This window comes from Thermobia domestica, chromosome 12 (assembly GCF_964235325.1).
Source record: "Thermobia domestica chromosome 12, izTheDome1.hap1.1, whole genome shotgun sequence".
Lineage (NCBI taxonomy): Eukaryota > Metazoa > Arthropoda > Insecta > Zygentoma > Lepismatidae > Thermobia > Thermobia domestica.
In genome coordinates this window covers 142,237,191-142,258,511 of record NC_137465.1, presented here as the reverse complement: position 1 = coordinate 142,258,511, position 21,321 = coordinate 142,237,191, and the positions used below count along the sequence as shown (strand labels likewise).

The following is a 21,321-nucleotide window of genomic DNA, read 5'->3' as shown; positions in this document are numbered from 1 at the left end:
TTTTTTGGATTGAAAATATAGATTTCGATGATCTGTGTCCAATGGCATCACTTTTGATTTCTGGAACCGACAACTTCAAGATCAAATTAGGGGTCAAAAATAAAAAGTGGGATCATTTGGGCAGTGTGGACAAGTGACCGACTGGCACGAAAGGGGCAGAGGCGGACTGGCCAGGGCCGCTAGGCCGCAATTGCGGCCTAGGCCCTCTCAGGAAAAATTTAAGGAAACAATAAGGAAAGAAAGAGAAAAGCTAATGCAGAAGAAAGGTAATTAATTCAGTAGACCACTGCTGAATTATGCTGCCAACACCTTAACCTCTTCCTTGCTTCCATCAGTAAGTAAACTTTTTCAATAAGGCCCTTTTGTTACTGGATTTGTGACTAGGCCCATCTTTCGCTCTGGTCTCTTATTATTGGAAACTAATTTAGTTTGTGCCTGGGACATTTATTTCAATATACTGTATTGGGCAGTGGGGCCCTTCTTTCATTACATTAAGCAGTTGGGGCCCTGGGCCCTTTTTCATTATGTTGCACAATTGGGGCCTGAGCCATTTTTCATTATGTTGGGCAGTTGGGGTCCTCATCTTTGAAGATTGGGGCCTGGTTTGTAGCTGGGCCCATATTTAACCACGGGCTGTTTGGTCCTTTATGGATGTTAACACATCTTGTAGATCTATATTTGGTAACTCAAAAATGAAAAGTCAGCGCATTTTTAAAAATGTATTTATTTTTGCGTAGTCCAAATATCAAGTTCATCTAGAATAGAAAACATGCTTCGTTTTTGAAATTATCCTCTGGAGCTTATGCTACAGTGTTAACATGGAATTTGTTTCGCCAGCATAAATACCATAATTCTATCCAGCTCTGGAATGAAAGTGTTTTATCACACTAATGTCCAGTAGGCGATAATGCCAATAAAGTACGAGATTGAAATTAATGGTGTAGGTAATTACTACAGTAGACCCAAAATAACCGCTGAAGCAAAGGAGGATATATCATCTCTCTGTGACATTAATTCAAGAAATTGTAGATAAAGCAAGTAAAGAAGAGACGAGCTGTGATTAAACGGATATTTGATATTTTGTTCATTGGAAGACAACACTTAGCTTATAGGAGAACAGGGAACACTGAATCTGCTTATAAACTGGATAACAGAAATACCAACTATGGGATCATCCTGGAATTGGTTTTATTAGTGGCTGACTATGATGCTATGCTGGAAGAGCATGTTAAGGAAGCTATATAGCTCAGTAAACAGCGCAGAAATTGCAGCAACGTCGTGGAAATCTGAAAGGGCAGGAAGGGAATCGCCAATGACTTTTCTATTAAAAACATTTATAAATACACTACTCCATATTATTGGACTATTGCAGAAGAAAATAGTGGAAGATATCAAGAAAGCGGCTATTTTCAGCATAATGGTTGAATCTACCCAAGATGTTTCAGTACTCAATCAGCTGGTTGTAGTAATTCACTATGTTATAAACGGTCAAGTATTTGAGAGGCTGTTAGCAGTTGTTGTAAACAGTGATACTACAGGACAAGCAACAATCAAGAGTGTACTTTCTGCCAACATTGTTTTGATGTCTGATACTGTAGGCTGCTCTTTTGATGGAGCTGCTAACCATATAGTGTCCTTAATTTTGAAAGAAAAATCAAATGAAAGATGATAAATTAGCCAACATATTTTTGTTTAGCATATTCATGTGATGTTTCTGATTATCGCATATTGATGAGTTAAACTTGGAAAGCTTATTGTTAGTAAATTGTAAAATATATATAAAATAATATCCATCACTGGTTGTATGGAGCAGGAAAACATAGAGAAAATTAAAATATATTGGTTTCTTTTAGCGGCACATATGTCTTGAATTCCGATTCTTGTCGATGGTTATTATTATTCAAGCTTTGAATAGTACTAAGATTTATCTCTTATGGCGTATTTTCAAATACACAGTGCTCAGACGTGGCTGACTTCTCCTGTAACATTTTTTCCGAAGTGCGATGTTTTGATACTTTCAGTATGTTCTTAGGTATGGAGAATTAGTTCTAAAAATTTGAGTGTGTTAATGAAATATCTTGATTCACATCTAAGTATATTGGAATAATACCCTTCTCTTGTGTATTGTATTTGTGTGACATTGCTTATTTGTTAATCTTAGTGGTGTGATACAAGGAATAGCTGAGTAAGAATAATGAGTATTACTATGAAAGCCAGTATTTTATTAGTACGATATTACTTCCACAGTAACAAAATTCGAAATCTGCGGAAATACATTCTGATAACTACAAATTTTAAGCAAGGCATTGGACCATATATTATAGGAAGTTTTGTACATACTAGAACTAAGAATGTGTTGAGAAGTATTTTTTTTTTTTTTTTTTTTTTTTCAAAAATTATATAAAATTATATGTTTCTATTAGCTTACAGAACGAATGAAGGTAAACCATGGGTACTACCTGTTGTTCGTAAAACAGAACAGCAGCTTGCCAACGACGAAACTCAGAATCATGAGTATCTTCCAGTTTTGGGATTGGACGCATTTTCCTCTGCAGCTACTCGTATGCTGCTTGGTGAAGATTCAACTGTTCTTGCTGAAGGACGGGTAAGGTCTTTCCTTAAAATATGTATTTAATCATGTTAGTGTTTGATTTGATGACTTAATGTAGAAAGACTTACATAAAAATCAGTATCAGACCCACAGATATATGGAATCACCATTGTGTTTTAATCTTTCTAACTTCTACATTGCGTCGTGAAACGAGTATCAATTAAATATGGTACTTAACTAAAAGAAAAAGTACTCATTGAAATTTATAAATAATATAAATGATCTTAAGCTAACGGTTAAATAGGCATTCAGAAGGTTCCTGGAAGTAATTTTTGCTAACTGACGTTATAGAATAATATCACATAAATAAATAGTAATCGTTTACACCTATATCCAGATAAAGTTTTGAAATTTATATAATTTCGATTCGCGCCAGAACCTTCCTTAGTAACATTTCCCGTAGTTGCATTTACTTCCTGGAAAATTTGAAGAAAACAGGATCATCCGAAAATCAGTTTAAATTGTAATATCGCTTGCTGTTACCCGCACTTGTAGATTTCCGTTCATAACCACTGACATTCCAGTTATGAGTGTCACTGCTTGTGTTTAGAAGTATTTTTTGTGTGTGGCAGAGAAATGTGTATGTACCTTTTACCTATCATTTGTAAGGAAGGTTCCAGCGAAAATCGAAATTACATAAATCTCAGAAATTTCATCTGGCTACAGAGGTAGGTGATTGTTATTTATATCTAGTAATGTCCATATTCAGAGTTTTTCTTCATTTGAATCATTGTTAATGAAAGCTGAATTAAGAATTTCATTTTCAAATACTTATATAAGAATACTTGAGATTTCCAAGTGTTTGGTGGAAAAATGAACCTATGGTTTCCGTTCTCATAAATGACTTGAAAAAAAAAAAAAAAAAATGAATGGATTTGTGGGTTTAATGTCATAGAGAATGGTAGAACACTTGAAATATTTCAACCAGACTCTTATGCTAGGTTTATCTTACGGAGTTTGATAATTTTCGGTCAAACATTTCACCGAGTTATTACCGTCTGTTTTCCCCCAAAACTACAGTATATAGTAATTCAACTTCAGCTATTGTAGGAGACTTAAAACAGCGTATCAGCGTATGTAGTGCGTGGAATCAAAACCTGTTACTTTTTGTAGAGTTCAACGCGAAATTTAAGAACACTGATAGAAGTATTGCAACGGAATTAAATAAATGTGTTTTCATTTATTCAATTAAAATCACAGCAGAGATTTACTATAGGTAAAGACACAAAGAGTGTCCTATTATATGAAAATATGAGGATAGCTGACCACAATTTAGACTTTAGACCTCTCGATTTCGAACACCCATTTACTATGACTAAATCACAAATATGAGATATAAAGGTCAGTTTCAGTTATGGTTTCTTTATTTATTGCAAGACTATGTTACCTTTAAAATAATATTATCTGGATTGAACTTAAAGCTATAAGACCTTAAGGTAAATAGTACGCAACTATTAAGAAAATGTTTATTTATTTGGTGCCGTTTATTCTAGGCGTAGCCATTTCCTTCGAGACACTGTTTTTTTTTTAACACAATTTAGTATATGAAGTGTATTTATCTGTAAACTGGGATTTAGTTCGTTGTTCAAGCGAATCTATAATTATTTTCCACTCTTTCAGGCTACTTCTCTTCAGACATTAAGTGGAACTGGCAGCTTGCGTGTTGGAGCGGAATTTTTGAGCAGAATTCTAAAGTATACTACTTTCTACTACTCCAAACCTACATGGGGTAAGTGATGTTTAAGGGAAATTAAGTGCAAGCATAATTAGTCAGGAACTTTGTAATCAGAAAAGTAAACAACATATAAACAAAATGAATTACTTCCATATTCTTCGAACAAATCAGTCACAGCGGGAGCTATATTATAGCTTCGCTGCTAAAAGGGACGTTAAACTCAAACTCAAATCAATCACATGAAGCGCTAACCAAACATGCTGCCTTATTCGCGAGCCTTAATTACAACATTCTCTCCCTTTCTTACTTTTTTAATCATACAAGTTAGTAATTTGTTCATATTTTGGTACTGCTAAGTCCCGAGTTAATGTGTGTATACACGTAGTAATCTGGGCAGAAAAATCTGTTATTAAAAACAAACTATCAGCCTGGCCTTATATAGCCAGACGTCGGCCGGACTCGAACCCGGAGCCCTCCAATTCAAAAGCAATAAGCCTATCCACTGGACCCAAGCAAGGAGCCCAGGCAAACTCTAATGTAAACTACAATCACTAAGTATCCTAGTTAAATGCTAAACATCGCATGCAATAGAAGAGAAATCGCGAGCTAAACATTATTCAAAAATAAAAATATATATATTTATTTTCTTTAGATTGAGAAGTAAAACAAACAAAGCTCTAAGCTACCCCGTGGATTCACTTCCCCACTCGCTATACTATACATGAACTTTTCGGTTTATTTTGAAAATACCCGAACGACAGTCATCATTTAGATTGTTCTAACCAAGGAACTCCCATCCCCTGAAATGAAACCAGAGAAAGGACAAAACTGCCTCTCCCGCTATTCGAAGCACTAAATGGTTCCTCGCCTCAAGAGAATGCCTTCTATATATATGAGAGGCTTCGGAAAGATATCCAACTGTTTTTTCTAGCAAAACTACCTATTGACCCAGATAGATGGCATAGGCGAAATAAAAGAAAACGAAAGTAAAACCAGGTCCCCGTTCCCCTCTGTCTGTATCCTAAACGTTGCTGGCAATGGACAATGTTTCCAACTAACATTCGTTATCTATAAAAAGAGGAAGATTTTTTTTTTCGTTTATATGCTGCAGAAAAGAATATGCAAGATTAATATATGGATTATACATGATAAATACAATATATCTTACATGAAATAGTAATATTAATAATAATGTATATCACATAACCTTTTACCTTTGAAAAGCAGCGCTGGTTTATCTTATACCTATATTGTAATTACAAATATACAAGAATATATTCATGTTTATGTATATATATATATATATATATATATATATATATATATATATATAGTTACCTTGAAATATATATGTATAATAATATAAATATATAAGAAACCAGCAAGTGGCCCTGAAGGGGTCCCTTGCATAGGAAAGGAGATTATTCCACAATACAGCTTACGCTTAACTAGTAAACATCATTATGGCAGTACGTGTAGATCAAGGCAGTAGCATATTTTACATAGGAATCGGGTCAGTGGGACAACCACCTTAAACTTACGAATAGAATAAAATTTCAGCATCATTTGAACTAAAAAAGAACATAAAATAGTAAGAACTCGTTCATATCAATATATTACACCATGCACACCGAAGTAAAGAACACGAGGTGACAATTTCCAGGTCAGAATAACGCCAACGATACGCATAAAACAGTGACTATATTTGGTGCTAAGCTCGATACTTACATCTCTTCAAATGACATGGACAAATTATAACAAAATAGAAAATGTAGATGTCTTCTGATAACAAAAATATAAATGAATATGCAAAACTTCAGATTTTTCTATAAATTGTTTGCAGCAGTGAGTGGAAGATGCTTCTCTTCTCATAAAGTGTTGGCGCCGAATGCTAGCTACGTCACGCAGCTTCCTCTTTGTCCCCACTGCTCACGTGATTCAGCAGTGATAATTTTCTTCCCTTTTCCAGCACTACATGCAACGGTAACTGATGACATGATGAACTAGGTCGAATTACACTTCACTTTAACAATTTTCGGATCTCTTCACGCACTCCTTCCTTGTATTTGTGCGGAATATCGTAAGGACGAGCAACAACAGGTTCACTTGTATCTACTTCTAGACGGTACTGAAATTTATTACACAGGCCAGGAAAACGAGCGAACACCTTTCTGTGTTTCAACAGCAATTGAAATAATTATTCTTTCTCGTTCTCGTTAAACAGTGTAGCGCGTGTAACTGCCTCCCTTATTTCATCTACGGTAAAGTCATCTAAAGTCCTCCGAATCTGGCGGGAAGTCCTCCAAAATGAAATGATTAAATTGTCTGAGCTGGGCACACCAAAAATAATGCACAAATAAGTTTATTACACAGGTGATTCATTTATTTATTTATTTATTTATTGTCATTTAGCATAGTTCATTATGATAGCATTTACTATCCTCCGTCGTACTTAATATCATATTACATTTACAAATTACAATTAATCCATCAAGCTAGAATACATTTGATATCGCTAAAATTTTGTTTAGATGCCTAGTGTAAAATAGCAGGACAACCACATTGGGTAGATACAGCAGCTGTACCTTGAAATTTTGCTCAAATATTGGTTCTTGTCTTGTGATATTCGTTGTACTGATCTCCAAATTAACACGTTAAGTATGAGCATTAACTATGATACGGAATACAGATATTTTAACAACAAAGACGTCAGGATTCTAGGCTTCGAAATTTATAGATTATTCATCATGTATCGTATTAATATCTTAGCACGAGACTATATTACAAAACAATTGATTAAAACGGGGGTTGCACAAGACCCGTTTTAAATATTCCTCAGGCACTAAATTCATAAACGTACTACCTTCGACGTTTAAAATCTTTTTTTTTTTTCTTTCTTTCTTTTTTTTAAAGAGGTTATACCGACATTCAGTTTAAAACACATTTTCTACAGAGAAAAAGGATAAAGATAAACAGTTGATAATTTATCAGCTCACAGTTCGGCGTCAACCTTTGTACAAACAGGGCCGCGCCATTCGGTCATCTTGAAATCCCGAAGTTAGTTACAAGCATCAAAATTAACCCCAAAAGAAATAGATCTAGGTTTCAGATCTTCAAAACTCATCTTAAATTAATTATTTACAGAGAAAACCTAATTTGTTTAGGTTAAGTTTTCAATAGTAAAAAAATGTTAAGACTTTGTAAGCCAGGACAGCAACGAAAGGGACACCGACTCAAATAAAAATCTAAATATTATAACTGTGTCGTCATGCAACATTGGTTTCCTATACACAGGGAAGTCGGAAAATAACCCCCCTCACCCGAGAATTCATAAAGCAGTGGGTCAATATTTAATGTGAGAGCCATCCTTACGCCATTTGCTGATGTCGCTATAGCAGTACAGACTCATAGTTCAAATGGACCAGCGGCCTATTCTATGCGCTGCAGAAACGAAAATTGGAACCATCAATGCACAGTGGTAATGTCAGTCACTAATAAGGCTGAAGTGTATTATTCGCAGGAAGTGGCGTAGCTTTCTGATATCTAGCGTTCTTCTTTTGGACGTCAATGGGAGACCACACACGGCGGTGTCCAACGCTAAACTATCTTAGCATCAGTGACGAAGTGAAGACAGCTACGAAGGAGTTTTTCCGTGTGCAGAACGCGCGTTTTTTAAAGATGGGTTTTTAAACCTTACCTCCATTCAAAGCGGGAGAGGAAGCTTATATTCGTACGTAATTGTACAGAATACATTTCATTAATGTGTTATCATATTGTTTTGTAGTTGAGTCTTACCGAAAGGATGATTAGATGATAATGTGGTAGCTTGTATCCAGAATACTGTCTCCGGTATCGAAATCATGGTTGAAGATTATTTAAGGATTTACTTTGACAAGCAGTAAGAATCATCTTTAGCCTTTCATCTATCTTAAGGATTATGAGGAAGTCCCATATTATGTCAGTCACAGTAAGCAAGTAGTAGGATATCGAGTGGTATTTTCATAGAATGTACTACACTGATTCTTTCCTGTTTCCTCAAGTTTATATACGAGGGGCTACGCAAAAAATCCAAGAATGTTATTGTTAAAATCAGAAAACTATACTTACGTCCTAATGTCTTCCGTCACCTTCAAAGTAGTCCCCTCCGCCATGCGTGCAACGATCCCATCGTAGTTGCCACTTTTGGAAGTCCGCAGAGTGAAGGGTGTTCAGGACCCGTTGCGATTCCACTTGGATGTCGACAATTCAAAACTTTGCACTTTTAACGCGAGTTTCATCTTCGGGAAGAGGTAGAAGGTACACGGGGCTAGGTCAGAGGAGTAGGGAGGGCGGGGGGATCGTTGCCATGCTGTTGGTTTGCCCGGTAAAAACAAAAGAACATTCTCGGATGTTTCCGGTAGCATCTCGTAAAGTTCCAAATTAAGGTATAATAACCCTATGCTATGATAATTTTAAATCATAATTGCGAGGATCTGAAGAATACATGTGTCATATTGAATCTTGGTAGTAGTTAAGGTAAACGAATAATGCTGACTGATTTGAAGAGTAAGTATATGTTGAAGAGAAATTAAAATTAAATGTTTTTTTCTAATTGAGAATGAAGACGTCTGCTTGGATGTTTGTTTTAGAAAGTGGGCGTGGAAAGTGATCACTCGTTTTAAAATTTCTCTCGTGATTTGTAGCAATGTCCAGACATTGTAGCATTGGGTGATATCAATAAAAATAAGTAACTACTCCTGAGAAGTCCTGCTCGAGAATCGGAGTAACTACGCCTGGAGTAATCTCCTCCCTCAATTTCGTATCAATAAAACAAGCCACTACTCAGGTCTAGTCTGCTCCAGATGTATGAACGTTTACTCGCGCTTCCTCTGCACGTAGCACTGAGTCGTATCAATAAAAGAAGTGATTATTCATTTCTCCCATTCATCGCGCAGTCATTTCGTTGTTTTTAACCTATGGCGTAGTATCTTAAAAGCCATGAAACGGGCAAGTAGCAACGATAGCTTCAACCAAAGTGCATTTGTGGATATTTTAAAAGAGTTTCCAATGGTACATTCAAAGTCACAGCTACCAGAAAATAAACGAAGGAAAGCCGAAACTTTGAAGGTAATTACAATGAAATGCAACGAAATATCAAATACATCTACGACTGAGACACAAATTCAAAAGAGAATCTTTAATATTCGAGCGAGAATAAACCAAAAATAAAAAAGAAGAAAAAATAAAAATAAAAAAGGAAAGAAGAAAGTAATACTGAAACCATGGGAATGAACCTATTTGAGCTGATGGATGTTGATTGGAATCCAGCAATATCAAGATTAACACGACAAGCACATATCACGTGTTGTCCAAGGTCTTTGTAGATTGTTTGGCTTTAAGAACGAAATCAGACACTTGGCTCCTTTGTTTTCTTTTTAAAAAAAGTCCAGCCACCCACGTCATAAATCACGTCCATCTGATTGCATTTTCCACACCATACGTGTCCCCTTTCGCCTTGACATAAACAAAATACATTCTTATGTATACACCCTTTCTATCAACGTTGAGTTGAGTTGATTATTAGTTTAACGTCCTTTTCAGTAGCGTGCTTATATGAGACAGAACTCACTGATTAACGTGGAATCCAAACCACATGAGCTCCTGCCGGGAATCGAACGCGGGTCTCCTATGCCAAAGGCATGTACGCTAACCGCTTAGCCACGAAATAGCTCTTCCTATTAACGTATTACTTTCCAAAATACTAGGTTTCTTTAATGCCACTTGTATATAGTCAAGTGCTCCGATAGCACCCGGAAATGTATATTGTTCTTGCCACTCTGCCTTTGCTGTTTGTATATTACGCACACTTCCGAAAACAATCCATTTTCAGGTAGTCATAGATAGTACTTTGAGCCACACCAGAATCCCCTGACATTCCGACCTGGAATCCCGGATCGCTCACGTAACGCAAGAAAACCAAGGGCACCAATTTCTCTGTAAATTTGGGGGAGAGGGCATTCAGATGCAGAAGGTATATATATCGGGATTTTAAGACAAATTGCACTCTAATTATGCCAAATATTGTATATTCATAAATACAATAGGGGCCCACATGAGCTTTGGGGGGCCCGGGCCCTCACAGGATCGGCGCCCTTGAAGAAAACCCTTTTCATCATTACGTAGTCCACCACCCCGAATTTCGGTTGATTCTCCTTAAAAAATGTTGTGCTAATCACTACATTTTCTTTCATAAACTTATAATGCTTTTTGTAATCTCCATTTCCAACATTTCTATGCAGTTTATAAATTTTTCTACGTAGTAAAACAATCATATACTCTGCCATATTTCCCACGGAGTCACCTATTTAGCTTGCTCCACAAATTTGGAGAAGTTACTAGCATCACAAAGGAGTCTTTGATTTTTATTGATATCAAACGCGTAGTAGTTACTCGGCTCGAGAATAGAGGTGTGGTTACTTCAAAAGGGCGGGGCTTCTCCGAGGTCAGCCGAGACGACTAGTGCTCAGTTCTCTTTTTATTGATACCAATGCGAGTAACTACTTCAAAATTGGGCGTAATGAGTAACTTCTCCGTTTTATTGATATCACCCATTGTCTTATGTTGTTGTTATCCAGTGTTGGTGATATGTGAATTTATTATCTTTTTCAGAAAATCACAATCTTGTGTTCACGAAAGCAGGTTTTACTGATCCACGTGAATATCGATATTGGGACGCACAGAATCGAAAGCTTGATATTGAAGGAATGCTTCAGGATCTACGAAATGCTCCAAAGAATTCCGTTATCATTTTGCACGCATGTGCGCATAACCCAACTGGTATTGATCCAACACAAGACGAATGGACCAAGATTGCAGAAGTTATTAAGGTGTCGTAATCATTACAAAATATTAATCCTTAATTATTATAAATTCATGTGCGTCTCCAATGAAATCTGCGAATAATCCAATGGAACTTCTATAGGCGTATTTTGTAATCTAGACTGATCCTTTGATCAAGTTGATTGAAGTTTAATATTTTCATAATATGTGACCATACAAAAACAAACGCCACATCAATAAACAATCATCATGTATTATCAAGTTTTTGATGATTTGTGTATTTTAATAATCTTAAAAAGTTAAATTTATAGTGGACATTAGTTTATAATTGTTGTCGGTAACTGAATTCAAAAGTTTAGCTGTACTTTTTTTCTAATGTATAAACTCGCAATTCCCATTATCACAATAATAGGAGCAGCGTAGATGGCAAGGTAGACTTATCATTGAATTATCTAGACATGTGAATGCGTTGATTAGTTAATTAAAATATTCTTAATGCGATCTGTTTAAAAAATTAATTCGTAATTGTAGTAATTCATGACAGAAGTAATTTTATAAATGTGCAGGAAATTCAAAGAGCAAGATAAAGAATTTTAATTTTTAAGAAATCTTTTGTACAGAATCTTTGTGTGTTCATATTTCTGATTGAGTGTGTTTTGAAGAATATATATTCACATTTATGATGGCAATAACATGGGAATCACAGGAGCAAATTCATTTTGTCAACAAGACTGAAAATAGTTGTTCTTTTCAGGAAAAAGAATTATTTCCTTTCTTTGACTCTGCCTATCAAGGTTTTGCATCTGGTGATCTTGACAAAGATGCCTGGGCTGTGAGATATTTTGCCAAAAATGGATTTGAATTTTTGTGTGCGCAGTCTTTCGCCAAAAATTTTGGATTGTATAGTAAGTATAACCAAGTGTAATTTCATTGACTTGTAGGCCCAAATGTCGAAATGTTACTTCATATTTGGGAACGAAATATATTTAAACACGAACGAAAAAAAGAAAATAGTTACCTTACACATATCTTTTAATCACTTAATTGAGTTCAACTTCTGTTTTTAAAAGTGTTTCATGTTATGAGTGTATACAATGACAGGAAGTTATAGTTTCAGGAAGGTTTTGTTACGAACCTTTCTGTCCAAATGCATAACATTGTGTACATTATTGCTATGAATATGGTATATTGCCCTTGTACTGCATTGTATGTATTGATGAGTTATACGCCCTTAATATTAACTTACATGTGTACACTGTCCCCAAGGTACCAGATGTTCTAAGCTAAAAACATAAGAAATAACGTGGTGAAATACAGGGTGCGGCACGTCAAACCGGCCCGTAAAGTGAACACATAAAATGAAATGTAATGTATTGAATATGATTAACTACAACACATAAATGAAATGTAATGTATTGAATATGACTACTCACCTTCACAGCAGGTGCTGAAAGTGTCCTCCGCCCACTTCAACACACATGTGAGCTCGATTGAGGAGATTCATATATACCCTTGTCAGTTCTTGTGTTGTAATGCTATTGGTGACATCCTGGATCCTGGTCTTGAGTTCTTCAATTGTGTGTGGATTTGTTTCGTATACTCTTCCCTTTAACAGTCCCCATAAGTAAAATTCACACGTGGACAAGTCTGGTGACCGAGGAGGCCACAAGCCTTTGCTGATTGGCATGTTGCACCGTCCTGCTGAAAGTAACATAACTGACGCTCCTCTTCGGTCAAGTGTGTATAAAACTCTCCAGGATTCCCATATACACGTCACTGTTCACTGTCGTCTCAAAGAATATGGGCCCAATAACGCGTGTGGCGGAAATGGCACACCAAACACCAATCTTCTCATCATGCAAGGGTACCTGGTGAATTGCGTGTAGATTTTCTGTCGACCAGTTGTTTTGGGAATTTACGTACCCAGACAGGTGGAACCACGCCTCGTCACTCATGATGAGCATTAGTGGATCCAAGAAACCACTGGCAACATTGCTCAACAGCCATGAACAGAAATGCACCCTCTTCTGCAGGTCAGGCTCCTTCAGTTCTTGCACAACACTTATCCGGTACGGTTTTAACTTCAGTCCCCTTAAAACACATCTGCAACTTCTCTCACTCGCATGAACCTGTTGACTCAATCTCCTGGTTGACTTTCGAGGACTTCTTGTCATTATCTCCTCCACCTGCATCTTTAATTTAGGTGTGCAGACAGATGGTCGTCTGTTCCTGGGAGCATTTTGAACCGATCCTGTACGCCGCCATTTTTCAATCAATTCCTGAATGGTGCTTTTTGCTGGCACAGAACGTCCTGGAAATTTCTCCCGAAACAAATCTTTGTTTTCACAAAAGATCCAGTGAGAATGAACCCTTCAACAATGGCAACACGCTCGGGTATCGAATACGGCATTATCACACACTGACACTCACTCTGCTTAACACAACGAGGCCTTTTTCTCAACTGGTTTCGACAAGTTTCACTGGCTGCGGCTGCACGTGACTGCTGCAGGTCACGTAAGTCGACCCGACCTCGACACGCCATCTCTTGGTAGGAAGGTAGATTATTTAAGTGTTGCCAAAAACACAATATACCAGAATATTACGACGGGCCGGTTTTAACGTGCCGCACCCTGTACATGTTCATTGAAATGGTCATTAGGTCTGAAAGGGTTATTTTTTTTTCTTTCACTTGCTGGCAAATAGGAGTTGAATTTAGGAAGAGTTTCTACATTTAGTTTACAAGAATATGCCAGTTTTTAGTTTTATCTAAAAGCATTTGTCATTGAATTGTAAATTTAAATGATTGTCAATAAAGTGACCATGTAAAGCATTTTATGATTGTTGTGGTTTCTGCTAAAATATTCCAACAAACTTTGAAGTTGTGCACGGTGTTATAGGTTACTCAAGGAAAGATTCTTACGCTGAAATTTTAAGGATCTGTCGCGTCTAAGAGAAATAGTGGCCGAAAAACTCTCGTACACTTAAATGTATATACTGTAATCTTCATCGTTGCACCTATTACTTAGTTTAATGATTTGTGATAGGAGAGTAGTGCTTACAGCAATCTACTTCGCCTTGCGACTGGGTAATGAATTTCATTCATAAGAATACTGTTTCCATGTTATTCGATATTGGACAAAGGCTTTGGATGCCATTACCACTTTCTTAACCTTAATATTACCAAATAGTAATTTAATATTGCACGGGCGTTGGTAGTAAGTTCGTCTAGGGTTCGTGTTCGTTTGTATTTTAATTACCATTACCAATAACAATAATGTGTTCTTACATTCTGTTCTTAAAACGATACATATCAAACTGAATCATACCAAATTTTCCATAGCGTTCGTGAATGCTGAAAGAATAATACTATGATTATTATTATTTTGTATTTAAAAAGTCTTCTTACATCACAACTGTGTGACTTCTTTTTCAGATGAACGTGTTGGCAATTTAGTTCTTGTGCTGAATGATAAGTCAGTAATTCCACAAGTAAGGTCTCAGTTGACACTTATTGTTCGAGGCATGTATTCAAATCCACCAAATCACGGAGCTCGCATTGTTGCTACTGTGCTAAACAATCCGGCATTATATGAAGAATGGTATGTATGATGTTTGCAATATATGTTTATATTTTCTAAAACGTCAAATTAAATTCGATAGCATAGAATTCTTCCTCACCTTTGATGTTCTCCAATTGAACAAAAAGTAAGAGAAGTTGACATTTTCCCGTAATATTATTTGCTATAAGCTATGTATTATTCTTTAGCGTATAGAAATATTTACACGAATAATATTTTTAAATTGGTATTGTATGTTTACCTTTTACTGCGTTTTCAAGAGTTTTCCTGTATATTTTCAGTCACTCATTCTGTGACATTTCTCAACAGATGGAGTAGCTCACATGACCACCGAATCATTCGATGAAAATATTTTGCTCTTTAAGTGCAAAGGTTCTAAAATTTAAAAATTTAAAAACTGACCTCTTGATAAACTTGTTTTTATAGAAAAAAGAGTTCTTGAAGAAATTTCTTGATGTGAGAATTGGAATATTTTACTAATGTTTTATGAACACCAACTATGTGCGAGTCTTACTTAGGCACTACATCTTCATTTCTGATAATTTACGCATAACATCTAATATCATTACGGATTTTAAATGTTTACTGATAAATGTTTAAGCTGCAATATTCGACGGAGCACGCAGCTGCAATATTCGACGGGAGGGATTTAGAAAATTTATCAATTACATTGATATAGATATAAAAGGAAACTCCTACCGAATTCGCCCATTGGCCTTATCGTGACAGGAACAAATAGCCTCGCTGCTGATGCCCCTATTAAGATGAATCACCTCCTGGAAGTCAGTGCAGACATAGTTCATTGCCTTAAGTACCGTGTAGTGAAATGCCACATATTATAAATATTACACTATAAAATAGTAATTATGTTTCAGCAACAACATAAAATACTGTTTTCGTTGCTTATGATTCTGATATATTTATTTATATTGTATTTTTCTTTATATTTATTTATTTATTTATTTTTGATAAGTACGCAAAATGCCGCTTGCTGTCGGATCTTGCTAGATTTGTGCTCAGTTTTATGAAAGTTTTATTTGTATATCTGAAGTATTTTAAATCAACTATCTCATTACGAAACAGGGATGATATGTGATCGTTTTTCAAGTTATGTTTCACATTTTATTTAAATATTATTCTATATTTAAGGAAATATAAGATAAAACTTCAAATGCATCAGTGTCAAACTTATACGTGTACTGTGGCAGTGACAGTAGGGAGGGAAGTTTCTTGTTGGTAGTGTTTCAACTCGAGGAATATAACGTAGCTGTGTCTTGTTCTGAGCGTGGAAAAATAAATCTGTGTAGTGAAAAATTAGGTTGTTGACATGCACTTACCATATTTCAGACATTGCATAATTCCTTTGACAATACAGAATGATACTGACCTATTTCAGATCATACAAATGATGGTCAAATGTGTACCATGACCACCTTCAATTTGTATGAAAAATTACATGTTAAAGATGTGCATGGCTATAGTGCCACAATAAATTTTTTTGGTATCTTAAAATATTATCAGATCGAGTTACTCTTGCAGTGAAGTGAGGAAAGAGGAAGCTGCAATTTCAAGGTGTTATAAAAAGTTAACAAAATGTGATGATAACTTTTTTACTGTATACTATACTTCCAAAGCTTTCAAACCATACCAAAGACATGAGAGGAAAAACATAAAGTGTTTGAAAAAGTATGAAACTTGGAGAAAATGTGTTGTGCATGTAATTCGGAAAATTTCCTGTGCCCAAATGAAGAAACATAGGATATATTCTTTGCGTGGAACAAATACTATGAAAATATGACCACTCAGGAAAAATGTTAATTGCGTTCTACCTGTATGTAAACTGCAGGTAAGAATTTGCTATCAAAAATCGAAAATTTGGTTTTGACGATTTTCAAAAAACAGTCTCTCAACCTCTCTCCCCCCTCCCTTTAAAAAAAAAAAACAGTAAAGTCTAATGTAAAATATACGTGACTGGCAACACTGTCAGTAACAGGTTGCAACATTGCAGAAGCAAATCTGAGCCTGCATGTAAGTCAGGGCTGTTATTCTGTGCTGATGTAGAAGTGATGCTCTGCAGTCAACATGTCTGTTGTTAAGTCATTTAGCAAGGATAGAGTAACGTGTGTAGACTATGAAAAGAGACACAAGAAACTTGCGCATACACAAATGAGAGAAGTTTTACGAGGGTTGGTGATCTTGCTAGACCATTGCAAGAATGTCTAGGACCCCAGGTAACTGTATTACCAACACATGACATATGCAGAAACTGTTCTAATCGTTACAAACTGGAAATTAGTGCACTGACACACTTCTCTGGAAAAAGCCAGGTGATGTGTTTATCTTCAGTGTTGATCCATAAGTGCCCTCAAAGTTAGCATTTCTGTTTGGGATATCTCTATGTCTCTTATCAAATAATCAAGCAAAGTAAAGCCCAATGGGATGAAAGGTTATGTTGAAAGAAAACTGAAATTGATGAAAACTACATTTACGGGTGCTTCAACTTCAAAACTGTATGAAGTGTTTGATATGCCGCAAGTGCAGTTGACGTTTGAAAACAGCCCAAACTGCCAGAAATATGACATGTAATTTCGTAATCTGTATATAGCATTGGCAACAGCTTCACATTCTGAGAAGCTGGAATTGCTTCCTCTTATACGGGATTGTATTTCAATAAATAAATAAATAAAATAATCAACAAGTTATACCAATAATTTAACTCCTAAAGCACGAATAATAAAAAAGGATGAAAGAATCTGGCAGGAGGCAGACTTGCACACTTGTACATTCATTACCGGAAGAAACAGTTTAAACTGCAACGTCATACTACCTAAATGACGAAAAGGACTGTACAAGACAAAGCATCAACAAAACCAATGTTGTAACCGTTAGTGAAGACGACTTGAAAGTGAAAAAGGTAAAACGATTTGTGACGGGATCAGTGAGAGAGATATATATTGCACTGAAACAAGAAAATCCATCTATGAAAGTAGGCCTAACAAAATTTTACCCCTTACGTCCAGTGTGGATTAAATATCAACCAGTGAAGGAAGTGTTCACATGGATGCTATCAATCTCAAATTAATCCCATTGGCCATGAAAGGGTTTATAGAAAGGAATCGAAAAAATTATGGACTTGCTAATGTTATATTTGTGTAACACTCCTCAGGATCAGTGGTGGCTACAATAATGTGGAGATTATTTAGGAGGGGAAGGAGTTACGAAAGAAATTGTGAAGATATGTGCCATTTAAGAAGGGAGTTATTGACGAAAGTTGTTAACATTGATCAATTTGTTTCAAAAATTTGGATTGTAAAAGGAATGTGTCATGCCCACATTCTCCGCATTTAAAGAGAAGCCATTCCGGTTGAGGAACGATCAGTAACACTAACAAGCAATAAATTGGTATTAAGCTTCGATTTTTGCAGAGAACTAGATGGTTGTGTTGCAGGAAGAAATTCAAATTTATCGCTGGCAAGTGTCCCAAATCATATTTACATGTGTTGCAAACTTCCATATTAACACACACAGCTTTGCAGTGGTTAATGATGACTTGACATATGATAGTACGATGCACTGTCTGCTGTACAGTTGATCATCTTATCTGCACTATGTGATTCTACGAACCTGTTTGTATCTGATGATGCAGCCTCTCATTTCAAAAATAGATTTCAGTTATTTGAACTACAATCACGTGTGAGTACTAGTGTTACAAGGAAATTGCTGTTTGCTGTTACTGGGCATGGAAAAGGTCCGTGATGGGCTAGGCGGTTTAGTGTAACAATCCAGCTAAATTTAACCTGCAACATGAGCCTGTTGATGCAATCAGAAATGCAAAAGAATTTGTTGGAACACTCTCTCCACTAATAAAGAATATACCGGTAACATTGCTTATTATTATTATTATTATTATTATTATTATTATTATTATTATTATTATTATTATTAGACAAATATTCTGTCGAAGAATAGCGCTTAAGGAAGAGTAGGTGAACGTTAAAACTTGTGATTGGAATTCAGTCCAGCCACTCTTGGATTGCATCACGTGAACTTTTCATTTTCAGAACTGTTGTGTACACGAAAAGACTAGTTCATTTAGTTTAGTAAAGAAATCAAGTTATACTCTGAATGGATTTGTGGTTATGATTATGTATCTTTTGTATTTGACCATCAGTGGTGGGTAAGAAAAATAACTCACGTCTCGCAAGAAATGGAAAATGTCACAATGTCGTTCATGTCCCCATATGGTCCAGCAAATAGTTTTAAATAGCCTTCTTTGCAAGATGTGTGTACGATTTCGATTTCGTCCCTATTTCAATTGGACGCTCTGTTTGTCTATACAAATTTCATGAAACCCAAGTAAAAGCTACAAAAGATATTTTTGCACAGCTGAGGTACCGCTTACGAGTGCTTTTTATCCAAAATAAACTGGTCTTTGTAATTATTTAACCTGTTCCATGTCAGTAAATTTACTTATATTGGTACTATGATGATATACACAACTTGGATGTGGAATTCAAATCAAAAGCAGTGATGTTAACTGTACACGTTGTTTACTGGATTTTACTACTACATACCAACTTACATATCGCGCATTAGCAAATGTCATATCTCGCTCCATACAAAAATAATACGAAGTCTGTCTTCACAGCATTATAGAACAATATGGTACGCTATGGATAATTTTTATGTAAATCGAAGTGGAAAGTTTTAAGATATTGCTTTTTGAAAACCGTCAAAATTTGAAATTTTCAACTTTTGATGGCTAATTCTCACCGAATTAACATTTTCCCTGAGTTGTCATGTTTTCATAGTAAATGTTAAAAAAAAAAAAAAAAAAAAAAAAATCTTTAAAAAAACTTTTTCTTTATTTGGACGCAGATAACAAAATTAAGTGCACAGATTTGTTTTTAAATACAATTTTTCAACACTGTTTCTCTATGTTCATGTCTATGTTTGGTATGTTTTGATAGCTTTGAAAGTATGGTATTATAATAAAAGCACACAAGATTGCCATTGCTTTTTGTAACACATTGAAGTTTCAACTTCCTCACTTGATTGCAAAAGTAACTCAATCTGGTGATTTTTCAAGGTGCTATCACACTGTTCCAAACCACCGGACACCAAAAATATTTTACTGTAGCTTTATGGCCATGTACATCTTCAACATATATATTTTTCATGCAATTTGAAGGTTGTTTAACTCAGAGTGTTCTTACTGTCGCTAGATACTTACATCAAGTGTAATGTGTGTTCCTTTTTATATGATAACAAGTCATACATTTCTCAGTGTTTCTTCTTGCATTAAGTGTATTATAAATTCGAAATGCTTTTATTTCTTGAATACTGATTCTGAAACAGTACAGAATTGTAAGGAATGTTTAATATTTGTATTTTATGAATTATACTAAAGTTCCTAAAATTTCAAGTGACTGTGTGACTTAAATTTTCTCATCGTGAGCCATGTTGTTACTTTATATTTTGTAGTAGACGTGTTTTTATTCATTGTTACTAATGATAACTCTACACGAGTGTCACTTACGAGATTACTAACGTGATATAACCCCGACTGTGTACCCATTATTATTACTTTAAAAACATATATCCATCTGCATACTTTCGTTTTATCTTGTTTGGTATAAAAGTAAAATTTCGGAAGCTGTTTTCAGAAATTTCGGGTAGCAGTACAATCTATTGTCACTACAGCCCTTTATTTCTTCAGTATGACTTGCATACATTGTGGACAGCTCTTATGTCATCTGTTTATTCATGGAAGAATGAGCTTTCTATACTTAATAATGTTCTTCGCGTTTCAGGAAAGAATGTATTAGAATTATGTCTAATAGAATTATTGAGATGCGCAAGGGCCTAAAGGAACGATTACAACAGCTAGGCACACCTGGAACTTGGGACCACATTACGCAACAAATTGGCATGTTCTCATATACTGGATTGAATCGTAAGTATAGACTATTATCAACATGCAGTATCATCAATATTTCTTGGAATTATTGTAGTATATGGAAAAAATATTTGTAACACATTTCTGTTCGTAAAACTCGTGTAATACTTGGACTTCCCTCAGATTTAAAGAGATGCATGTAGAAGCATTGTTTGTCTTATACATCGGAAACAACTTTGTTTGTCCACGCAAACAAGTCCAGAGTCTATACCATGCTGCAGTATCAAGCTAAAACAACTACGGAGGACAACGCCGCACTGTCCGTTACAGCATATGGACAAAACGTATATTCTTTATGGGTGGTCCCCCTCTCAGTAATCGCTGAGTACGCTCTATTGCTTCCTTATACGCATAACTGTCATACAGTAATGAATTTAGCGATATGATTTTCTAGAAAAGAGACATGCTCTGTACGCGAACCAGATTTGCAGTACGAGAAGCCGCCTTCCCGTAGACCGTCCATACGACCCTGTTTGAACACTGTCCGAATACGTTTTACCATGGTGAGCACGGACACATTCCTGTCTTTTCTTTTTAGTGTCGCAATCTTCATAAACAGCAGTGCCTTTACTGTTGCTAATTGTGGTGTCTACAATTATTTTAAAAACACATAGTCTCTCACATATAAGTTCCAGCAATGGTAAAAATTCCGATTCTACATCATGCGAGTTTTTAATAC

The 21,321-nt window shown here is 35.7% G+C and overlaps 1 protein-coding gene across 1 annotated transcript in view; it reads left to right on the top strand.

Annotated features, from left to right (window-relative positions):
• Got1 (Glutamate oxaloacetate transaminase 1) overlaps positions 1-21,321 on the top strand; it is a 44,071-nt gene that overhangs the window by 9,237 nt on the left and 13,513 nt on the right. The window contains exons 2-7 of the mRNA XM_081734192.1: positions 2,424-2,605; positions 4,232-4,340; positions 10,935-11,152; positions 11,860-12,010; positions 14,539-14,704; positions 20,497-20,639. Of these exons, the coding sequence (XP_081590318.1) occupies positions 2,424-2,605; positions 4,232-4,340; positions 10,935-11,152; positions 11,860-12,010; positions 14,539-14,704; positions 20,497-20,639 (969 nt within the window). The remainder of the gene's footprint in view (positions 1-2,423; positions 2,606-4,231; positions 4,341-10,934; positions 11,153-11,859; positions 12,011-14,538; positions 14,705-20,496; positions 20,640-21,321) is intronic.